The sequence below is a fragment of the Fukomys damarensis genome, unplaced genomic scaffold (assembly GCF_012274545.1).
Source record: "Fukomys damarensis isolate Sample0158 unplaced genomic scaffold, DMR_v1.0_HiC HiC_scaffold_23, whole genome shotgun sequence".
Lineage (NCBI taxonomy): Eukaryota > Metazoa > Chordata > Mammalia > Rodentia > Bathyergidae > Fukomys > Fukomys damarensis.
The window spans coordinates 18,659,901-18,671,408 of NW_022900935.1; the positions used below are offsets into that span (position 1 = coordinate 18,659,901).

The 11,508-nt window shown below is 37.7% G+C and overlaps 1 protein-coding gene across 3 annotated transcripts in view; it reads left to right on the forward strand.

Annotated features, from left to right (window-relative positions):
- Nucleotides 1-11,508, forward strand: part of Eya3 (EYA transcriptional coactivator and phosphatase 3) — a 97,930-nt gene that overhangs the window by 62,145 nt on the left and 24,277 nt on the right. For all 3 annotated transcript variants that reach the window (XM_010632503.2, XM_010632519.2, XM_010632510.2), the window contains 3 exons: nt 649-829; nt 3,403-3,542; nt 11,085-11,168. In XM_010632503.2, coding sequence (XP_010630805.1) covers nt 649-829; nt 3,403-3,542; nt 11,085-11,168 — 405 coding nt within the window. The remainder of the gene's footprint in view (nt 1-648; nt 830-3,402; nt 3,543-11,084; nt 11,169-11,508) is intronic.

Sequence of the window (11,508 nt, forward strand, 5' to 3'; positions counted from 1 at the left end):
TCAAACTCTGGCCCTTGTGTTTGCAAGGCAGGTGGCGGAACCACTGAGCTAAATCCCCAGCCCTGAGAGAGAACACATATGAATATCTGTCTCCAAACTAGGAAATTTTAAGAGATGTGCTTTTTAAAGTTTGTTTGTCCTTAGAATTGCTACTATCTAGAGCAGTGATTTATAAATTTATTAAAGAGTAGAAGCTTTCCTTCAAAAATTCTATGCAGAAATTTATTTAGAAACTAAGTGCATAAAAGTTGGGGGTGGGAGGAAGACCTATTAGAGAAAAGGACATTGTATGTACATTTGGATCAACCCTTCCCTCCAGCTGCCGCTCATCCTGAAGATAGCTCCTGAGGCATCTCCTCTGGACTCAGGTTTTCACATAATGCATTTTGACAATATTGGTTTCATTGGGAGACTACTACATAGGTAATTAAGTCAAATCGATGTAAAGAAATTAAGTCAAATCAAAGAAAGTACGATTTGTGGGGAGGTACCAGGGATGGAACTCAGGACTTTGCACTTATGAGGCAGGTGGCAGCACCGCTGAGCTAAATCCCAGCCCTATTTGAGAAAATAATTATAAATAAGAGGGAGAAATGAAGGCATCCTCTAAGAGTCTTCTTTTCCTCCCTTATTCCCTTTGGCCTACAGGACTATCCCACCTATACTATTCTTGGTCAGAATCAATACCAGGCCTGCTACCCCAGCTCCAGCTTTGGAGTCACCGGCCAGACTAATAGTGATGCTGACAATTCCACACTAGCAGCTACCACCTACCAGGCAGAGAAGCCTAGTGTCATGGTACCTGCACCAGCAACACAGAGACTCTCTGGTAAGTACCACAGCTCACAAAACTGGTTTAAAGGCACTTCCTCCAGCAAGTGATTTCAGGTGATGGTAAGGATGATTTTGTTCTGGTATAAATCTCTGTCTATTCTGTTTGCTTCCCCTCTGGTTCAGAGCATTTAAAATTTGGAAGCAGGCTGTAGGGTCACTGTAACTGAATGTCTGCCTGATGCTAAAAACAGGAAAGTACTAGCAATGAAAAGACTGTATTTCTGACCCCTATGCTGCCTTCCTATATCTTCAACATGCCTGTTACAGGGAATCCCTAAATTTGGGCATATTTTGTAAAAATTGAAGGACTCCAATTTTCTTTTCTTTTGTTTGTTACCAGGATCGGACTCAGGACCTTTTGCTTGCAAGGCAGGCAGTGGAACCACTGAGCTAAATTCCCAGCCCAGTACTTCAATTTTAGTCTAGGCATATCTTAGGACTCCTGCTGGAGCTTCAAGATAGTACTTCTTTCTATATCTTGAATCCTTTTAGGATTCTGAGAAAAGCTATGGTCCTTTTTTCCAAAGAAATACATAAAATTTAACCTATAATTTCAGGGGATTCCACAGCTCTGAGGTACATTTATGATGTTCCAGTTAAAAACCTTTCACATATGACTTTATACACAAATTTAATAAACATGTACACATACTTTTTAATATATATCTATTTGATAAAAATTTGGTGGTTGGCTATCATGTTAAGAAAGGCACTTTATTTGCATTGATGATGCATGTATAAAAACAGTTCTATGTTAACTAAAAAAAATTTTTTTTTTTTTTTTTGGTTTTTTGAGACAGGGTCTCACTATGTAGTTGAGACTGACCTGGAACTCACTATGTAGCCCAGGCTGGTCTTGAATTCACAGCGATCCTCCTGCCTCAGCCTCCCGAGTGCTGGGATTACAGGCGTGTGCCACCACGCCCAGCCGATAACTAAAATTGTCTATAGTTTGTCCTTATCGGTCTTAGATGTTTATTGCTTCAAACTTATATAATGCTAAAAGGATGACAAAGTGTGCTGTCATGATAGTATAGTGAACCCTTATATATCCACCATCTATCTTCAACAATTAACAATTTACAGGCAGCTTTTGTTTTAGTTTTGAGGCAGGGTCTCACTACACAATTCAGGCTGGCCTTGAGCTCACTATGTAGCCCAGACTGGCCTTGGTCTCTTGCCTCAGCCTTCTGAGTGCTGGTCTTACAGGCATGTACCACCACCCCAGCACATACAGGCAATCTTGTTTTAGCTATATTCAGTCTAATTCTTTGCCCAAATTTCAGACATTGTTCTCTAAAAGTATAAGTACTCATTCGCATACCATAATACTGTTATCCTGTCAGAAAAACCAAAACTATTCATATTAACAGTCTTCTTCAAATGTTGTTTTGCTTTTCATTTTACATTTTAAAATTTGGATATAAGCCACTCCCCATTGGGTACATATCTCAAAATAACATGTACCTGATATAGTTTTTGTCAACTTAAAAATAAGTCAATGAATAAATATAAAATTTGAGGGGGGAAATATCAGTGATTAATGAGTATACATTCTGTTTTATGTCTCTTCACCTATAAATCCTCATCTCTTTTTTTTTTTTCCCCCTTGTAACTTATTTGTTGAAGAAACTGGATTGTTTGTCCCACACTGTTTCCCAGTCTAAATTTTGCTGATTGTGTCTTTATAGGGTTTTTGTTGCATTTTTAAAATAAATTTGGGTCTAGAGTAGTGGTTTTCAACTAAAGGTAGTTTTGCCTTCAGGGAACATTTAGCAATGGGTGGAAACATTATTTGGTCATCTCATTGGGTAGGGGATGCTACTGGCACCCAGTGAATGGAGGATAAGCATATTGTTTCATTAAACATACTACTGTACGCAAGACATCCCCTTCAACAAGAAAATTACCTGGCCTACAATGTCTGCTGTGCCAAGTTGACAAACCTTTATCTAGAAGCTTGAGCAGATTCAGGTTGGACAGGGGGTGGTTGTTCATTTTTAACAAAACAATTTTATAAGCCAGATGTGGTAGCATATGATGGTAGTGCAAGCTACTTGGGAGACTGAGACAGGAGGATTATTTGAACCCACTAGTTCGAGGCCAGCCTGCGCCAACCATGATGGCATAATCCTGTAAGCTTAGCTACTCTGGAGACTGAGGCTTAAGATCCCAAGTTTAAAGCCAGCCTGAGGAACTTAACAAGACCCTGTCCCAAAATGAAGACTTCTGGGGCTAGAGATGGAGCTCAGCACTCCTGGGTTCAGTCTATATGCACACACAGATATACCAGCCTAGACAGCATGGTGAGATCTCACTCATTTGAAAAAGAGCAGAAGACAACTTTATAGTTTTTTGTTTAAAGTCTGGTTACGACTCTTCATGATGTGAGCCACTAGTGATGCTCAGTGCCTAGATTTACATTGCCACATTGCTTACATGAAATTTAGTTTTCTAAGCTATATCCATGCATTATAACTCCTAAGGACAGAACCTGCTCGACTCTCTTCCTGCCCTGGTTTTCATAGCTGGTGACTGCTGGCAATATGTCCTGCTTTTCCTTTCCAGGAGACCCTTCTACAAGCCCATCCTTGTCCCAGACTATACCAAGTAAGGATGCTGATGATCAGTCCAGGAAAACCATGACTGGCAAGAACCGGGGCAAGAGGAAGGCTGATGCCAGTTCTTCCCAGGACAGTGAATTGGAAGTATGGGAAGAGACTCACTTGGGTCACCTATTTTGGTTTTTGTTGTTGTTGATTTTGGAGTTTTGGTTTTTGCTTTGTTTTTTTCACTTTTTAAAAAAAGTTTATGGATACATTTTAGGTATACAATACAGTCACATTCATCATTGGGATCTTGTGCCTTTACATGCATATTGATTCCTATTTTGAACCTATTCCTCTGCCCTCCTTTCAACCCCTCTACCCCTCCATATTTACAAAGACTTTTTTCAATTTTTTCCTTTTCTCATATTTTTCCTTTCCCTTCTTTTCTTTTCCCTACCCCTTCCATTTCCCCTACCCCGTTTGACCTTTTCTCCCTATTTCACATTATCAATTATATATTTTTTTTATCCTTAATTACACTTTTAGTTTCTCATACTGGGGAAACTATTCAGTATTTACATGTGTGTCCTATTTATTTCACTTAAAGTATTGCCTCAATATGCATCCACTTAGCTATAAATGTCTCTAGTTTCTCATTCTTTATGGCTGAGTAGTACTCCATTTTATTTTTTTTTAAATCACATGTTCTTTATCCAGTCTCCAGTTGGTGGACAATTGGGCTGTTTCCAAGCTTTAGCTGTTACAAACTGTGCTGCTATAAACATGGATGAGCATATATCACTGTGGTATGATTCTTTTAATTCTTTTGGGAAGATACCCAGCAGAGAAATATCTAGGTCAAATGGGACCTCTAATCATAGTTGTTTGAGATATCTCCATCTTGATTTCCATAGTGGTTGCACGAGTGTGCATTCCCACCAACAATGGAGAAGAGTTCCTTTCTCCCCACAACCCTGCCAGCATTTATTATTGGTTGATTTCTTGATAGCAGCCATTATTTCTGGGTTGAGGTAGTATCTCAGTGTTGTTTTCATCTACATCTCTCAAATGACCAGTGATGTTGAACATTTTTCAAATGTTTATTTGCTGCTTTTACTTCTTTGTCTGAGAAATGTCTGTTCATTTCAGATGCCCAGTTTTGAGTTGGGTCTTTAAATTTGGAGGGGGGTCTGAATTTTTTTTTTTTTTTTTTTTGTACCAGGGATCGAACTCAGGTCCCTACACTTGCAAGGCAGGTGGTGGAACCACTGAGCTAAATCCCCAGCCCCGGCGGGGGAGGGTCTGATTTTTTAAAGTTCTCTGTGTATTCTTGATAGTAGTCCTTTGTCTGAGGAGCAGCTGGTAAAAATATTTTCCCACATTGCAGGTTGTCTCTAGCTCTGTTAATGGTTTCTCTTGCAGTACAGAAGCTTTTTAATAAGATGAGATCCCAGTTGTTGATTCATTGTGCTAGTTTCCATGCTACTGAGGATTTGTTCATAGTCTTTTCCTATGACAATGTCTTCAAGAGTTCTATCTAACTTATCTTCCAGCAGGTTTAGTATTTCTGTTTTAATATTTAGATCTTTAATCTACTTCGATTTTAGTTTAGTGCATGGTGAAAGATAGGGGTCTAGTTTTTGTCTTTGACAGGTTGAAATCCAGTTTTCCCAACACCATTTATTAAAGAGCCTATCTTTCTTCCAGTGAGGATGGTTGGCTCCTTTGTCAAAGATGAGGTAGCTGAGTATGTCTGGAGCTGTTTCTTCATCTTCTAATCTATTCCACTGATCCTGGGGTCTGTTTCTTTGCCAGTATGATGCTGTTTTTATCACTGTGGCTTTGTGGTATAGTTTCAAGTTGGGAATTGTGATACCCCTGTCATGTCTCTGTTGCCTAGAATTGCTTTTGCTCAAATATTTCACATCTTTATCAGCAAGATGTCAATTACAAGTTTCTCCTGATTTGGTCTGGTAATACTATCTCCTAAAACCAACACTGAAATAAAATACACACACCCATCTTTCAAGAACTACAAAAGTTTTGAAGCACCAGCCATACCCAACTTTTATCAAAGTAGAAAGCATTTTTTGTAATTTTGCAAAACTCAATGCCTGTTAAAAGACACACACAATATAAAGAGCTAGGACACTATATCTTATCTACAGCATTTGCATCCATGTTCAAGGTAACTTCACAGTACACCCCTGGAAAGGACAATTGAGAAATGCTCTATCCACATGTGAAGCCTCCACTTCTAAATGAAAACTATGATCAGTAATTAAATGATACCTCTGCAAAGTCAAAATTATTTAGAGACATTTAAGGTATATTCTTGCTGTGTTTGGATTGTGTCCCTCAAAAAAGATATGCTCAAGTCCTAACCTGTGAATACAACCTCATTGGGAAATAGGGCAGATAGAATTAAGATGAGGCAGCACTGATTAGAATAGTCCCTTATCCAGTGATTGGTGTCTGTATTAAAAATCGGGGACATTTAGACACAAAACACCTAAGACAGAATATAACATTCTGAAGAGGGAAGTCAGTGAGAAGGTTGAGTCTACAAGCCAAGGTACTCTAATAAGAGTTCCCAGCAACCCCCAAAAGCCGGGTGAGAGGCTTGGAATACATTCTCCCTTAGCACCTTCAGAAGGAAGCAGTATAGCTACAAGTTTGGACTTTGAGTGACTCCAGAACTAGGAAAGTACATTTCTCTATTCCTAGTGTGTGATGATTTGTTATGGCAGCTCTAGAAAACTAATACAACACATTTACAAGACTTTGTGTTTCTCAATAAGGGTGATTTTGCTCCCCAGGAGAAGTCTGATCTGGTCCTGTCTGGAGAGATTTTTGTTGTTGTAACTGAGGGTAGTTCTTCTGGTGTCTGGTGGATGGAGGTCACAGAAATGCTAAGCATTGTCCTACACAGGTTAGCCTCCATGAGCGAGAACTACCCACCCAGCCCAACAGGGTAATAACACCAAAAACAGCACCTGTTTTAATTTATCCCTTCTTTCAGAGCTTCAGTTTCTTTCACATCTTTCACTGCCAAAAATAACGTTGAAATGGGTGTGTTACTGGCCAAAGTATTTCTTCAACAAGTACAGTATGTGTCCACTTTTCTTGTTTTAATGGACATCTTGACATTTCTTGTCATCTCATTTGAATTTTTTCAAATAAAGTCACAAGCATTTCAAAGGTAATGGAACCCTGAGTGTTCCCACGGGTTAACATTTGATCTGTTCTAATATCCCTCTCAGGTTTCCTCCATCTCTAATATTTAAGAAAGTATTTCTACCATGACAGCTGGGGTTTAAAAAAAAAGTTCTTACCCTCATTTTTTTTTTTTTTTTTTTTAAGATAGAGTCTCACCGTAGTTAAGACTGGTCTTAAAGACTCTATGTAGTCCAGGCTGGCATTGAACTCATAGCAATCTTCCTGCTTCAGCCTCCTCAGTGCTTGGGTTACAGGTGTGCACTACCACATCAACCTTAACCCTGGACTTTCTGTTATCCCCGATGAAGTCCTGCTGCCCAGGTGTGATCAGAGGCATCTTCTGGGAGGTCTCAGGAATTCAGAGGTTTCAGTCCATAATCGGCTGGCTCTGAGGCTGGGATGGCAAACAAGCATCACAGAGGAGAAACAACATGGTGCACACATGGTAGCAAAGGCAACAAGCTGTTTTTTCACTTCTTAAGTTTGTCAAACATCTGTCTGAAATACATGGAGATAATGTGCATCTATGTTGTATGCCCTTTGATTTGTAAGCAAAGAAACTGAATTAGCTAGGTAAAAGGAAAAATTAAGAAATTTTCTCCATGTTTGTAACTTACCATATCTCCTTTGGCTGCTTTTCACCAAAGTACTGAGAAGGCTTTGCTGAATTTAGATGCCAGGTAACTTTTTAAGGAACAGAACAAACTATCTCATGTCCCAGAGAATAGAAAGAGCAATGAATGCTCTTATTCAGAAAGCAGGGGGAGCTGCAGATGAAACTAGCATGTTTCAGAATTTCATCCCTGTCATTGGCTGAATCACAAAGACACACTCACTCACAGATGCCACATTTTTTCCATCTGTCCAAGGACATTTGAGACTGTTCACCTTTTGGCTACTGCAAATAATGCTATTTTGAACACTGGTGTGCAGCTGGGTCCATTGTTTCAGTTCTTTGGGTTTTATACATACCTGTGGAATTCCAGAATCATGTTCTATGTTCAGCTTTTGGAGGAGCCACCAAAATTTTCTATTGTTTTATATTCCCACCAGCAACATATAAAGGTTATAGTGTATTCATATCCTTACTGACACTTGTTATTTCCCATTTTTTAAAATAGTAGATAGCCATCCTAATGGGTGTGAAGTGGTATCACATTGTGGTTTTTTATTTTCATTTCCTTAATGACTAATATTGAGCATCTTTCCATGTGCTTATTGCTCATTTATATATTTGCTTGGGAGAAATAGCTATTTAAATCTTTGGCCCATTTTTGAATTTGAATTGGTTTTTGTTGTTGTTGGGCTGATGTAACCTAGATTATTAATCCCTTATCAGATGTGTGATATACAGATATTTTCCTCCCATTCTTTTTGTTTGTTTGTTTTGTCTTGTTTTCGTGATTTATTTACTTCTGGTGCTAAGAATCAAACCCAGGGCCTCAATGGTAAGCGGGCACTCTCCTACTGAGCCCCCATTGGGTTGTCTTGTCATTCTCGGTGTCCTTTGGAGGATATAAGTTATTAATTTTGGTGAAATCCAGTGTTTGTCTTTTATTGCTCTGCTTTTGATGTTACATCTAAGAATACAACATTATGGAGATTCTTACCTGTTTCCTTGTAAGATTTTAATTGTTTATTGTTAAATTTAGGCCTTTGATTCATTCTGAGGTAATTTTGTGTATATGGCAAAGTCTAACTTTGTATATTTGTTTGTGGATTTCCAGTTTTCCCAGCACCATTTCTTTTTTTTGGTTCTGAGGATTGAACTTGGAACCTTGCACTTGTGACGCAGGCAGTGGCGCCACTGAGCTAAATCTCCTGCCCCCGGCACCATTTCTTGAAAAGACCTTCTTGATCGGGGAGTATAGCTCAGTAGTAAAGCACATGCCTAGCATGTGTGAAGTCCTGGCTTTGATCTCCAGCATCACAAAAACAAACAATCAAAAAAGTTTCCTTTTCCTTTTGGATGATTTTGGAATCTTTGTCAAAAATTAATTAACCATATTTGTGAGTGTTTATTTTTACCCTCAGTTCTATTCCATTGGTCTTTATGTCTGAATTTATATGAGTACCACACTGTTTTGGTTACTGATATGTTGTAGTAAGCTTTTGTAGGGTTTGGTTTTGGTTTTTGGTTTTTTTGGTACTGGAAATCAAACTCAGTGCTTTGCACTTGCCACACAAGCACCATGCCACTGAGTCACATCCCCAACCCAGTAAGTTTTTAAATTAGGAAATGTGAATCCTCCATATTTGTTCTTTTTCAGGACTGTGTTTTGGCTGTTTGAGGTCAACTGAGATTCCATATAAGTTTTAGGACAAGTTTTAACACTTGAAGAAACACTGTGGGGATTTTGATGGTGATTACATTGAATTTGTAGATTGGTTTGGATTAAGTCTTCAAGTCCCTGAATACAGATATCTTTTCATTTATTTAAGCCTATCTTTAATTTCCTTCAGCAGTGTTTTATGGTTTTCTGTGTACTATACAAATCTTTTGGCTTCCTTGGTTAAATTTGTGTTTAGTAATTCTTTTTGATGTTATGTATTGTTTTTAAATTTTTTTCAGGTTATCCATTGCACCTGTCCAGAAATAAAACTGATTCCTGAATGCATTTGTTAACTCTAATAATTTTTGTAAGTTTTTAAGATTTTCTGTATGTTAGGTCATATAATCTGCAAACTGATTAAATTTATTTGGTCTAGGGGCCAGGGATTTGGCTCAGTGGTTCTGCTGCCTGCCTTGCAAGTGCAAGGGCCCGAGTTCAATCCCTGGCACCAAAAAAAAAAAAAATTTGTTTTTGTCTTTTCCAATTAGGATGGCCTGTTTTTTGTTTTTCTTGGTAAATTGTTCTGGCTAGCATTTGTTGTAGTATTCTGTTGAACAGAAGTGGTGAAAACTAGTATTCTTGCTTATTACTGATTTTAGAAGTAGAATTGGGTATGATCGTAGCTGTGGATTTCTCATAGGTAGACTTTATCATCTTGAAAGTGTTCTTTTCTACTACTGGTTTATTGTTTTTGTCATGAAAAAGTGTTGAATTTTTAAAATGCATTTTCCATTATCAGTTGAGATAATTTTCCCCACCTTTACAGATTAATTTTTATATTTTGAATAAACTATATATGCATTTCTAAGATCTAATCATTTTGGCATGATGTATAATTATTTTATTATGCTGCTTAATTTGATTTGCTACTATTTTGTGGACTTTTTACAACAGTTTTCATAAGGGATAAAGTTTTATAAGTTCTCATAGTTTTCTTGTTTTATCATAGTCTGGCTTTGGTGTCATGGTAATGCTGACCTTTTGCATGAACTAAAAAGTACTCTCTTGCCAGGTGTGGTGGTGCACACTTGTAATCCCAGTACTCTGGGAAGCTGAGACAAGAGGTTCATAAATTCAGGTTCAACCTGGGCATCACAGTGAGTTAGTGAAGCCCTGTGTCAAGACTGAGACCACTGTAGCTCAGTGTGGACTTGAGTTTGCTCCTTAGTACCAAAAAGAAAAATGTTCTTCAGTTTTGGGAGGAAGAAGTTTAGGAAAGACTGGTGGGGCTTTTGTTTATTTGGGGTTTTTTTTCTCTGTACTAGGGATTGAACCGAAGGTCTCTCATGCTAGATGAGTACTCTACCACTGGGCTACATCCTTATTCCTTTTTATTTTAAAATAAGGTCTCATTAAATTCCTTAGGCTGGCCTCTCACTTGGAACTCTGAGCAGCTAGGATTATTGGTATACATTATCGTGCCTGCCAAGATTGGTGTTAATTGTTACTTAAGTGTTTGGTATAATTATTTTGTGTTGTATATTTCCTGGAATTTGACAATTTCATCTGGGTTATGCAATTTGTTGGCATATAACGGTTCATAATTTTGGTCATAATCCCTTTTTTATGTCCACAAAATTGATAGGAATATCTCCACTTTGATTTCTGATTTTAGTAATTTGTGTCTTTTTTCCCCTAGTCACTCTCATTAAAGGTTGTCAGTTTTGTAGGTAATTTTTCAGAGAACTAACTGTTGGTTTCAGTGACTTTTTGGTCCTATCTTCCTGTTCTCCATTTTAATTATCTCTACTTTAACTTTTATTTCCTTTCTTCTGCTAGCTTTAGGTTTATGTGGTTATAGACTTGAAATCTTTCTTCTTTTGGGTACTGGGAATTGAACCCTTGGCCTTGCCTATGCAAAGAACATACTCCATACTTTCTTCTTTTTTAATATATGCATTTACAGTTATAATCTTCCTTTTAGTACTATTTTCACTGTATCCTATAAGTTTTAGTATTGTTTGTATTTTCACTCATTTCAAGATATTTTCTAATCTTACTTCTGATTTCCCTTTGACCTATTGGTTAAGATTGTATTATTTCATCCCTGCATATTTGTGAATTTTCCAGTTTTCCTTCTCTTCTATTTCATTTCATTGTGATTGGAAGATACTCAGTATGCTTCTTTTTAAATATTTTCTTTCCTCAGCGGGTATTTCTGTGGGACTTGGATGAAACTATCATCATCTTCCACTCCCTTCTTACTGGATCCTATGCCCAGAAGTATGGAAAGGTAATTTGAATATTCCTTCGTTATAACTATCCCTCTTCTAATAAGGAAAAAAATCATTTTCTCTGCCACCTTCATCTTATCCTGTTTTCTTTAATTTTTCATATAAAACTTCACCAGATGGCTAGTCCAGGCAGGCTACATGATCAAATAGAGTTGATGGTGAATGTGTAGATCAGACCTGGGACTGGTCTGAGAGCTGAAATTGTTCAAGAATGGCATGTTACAAAGAATAAAATGTTAACAAATAACAAAATGTAGGAATAAGTCTCAAAACAGAACAAGTCTTAGGTTTATATGTGCCAAAGACTGATTTCTTTTTTTTTTTTTTTTTTTTTTTTTA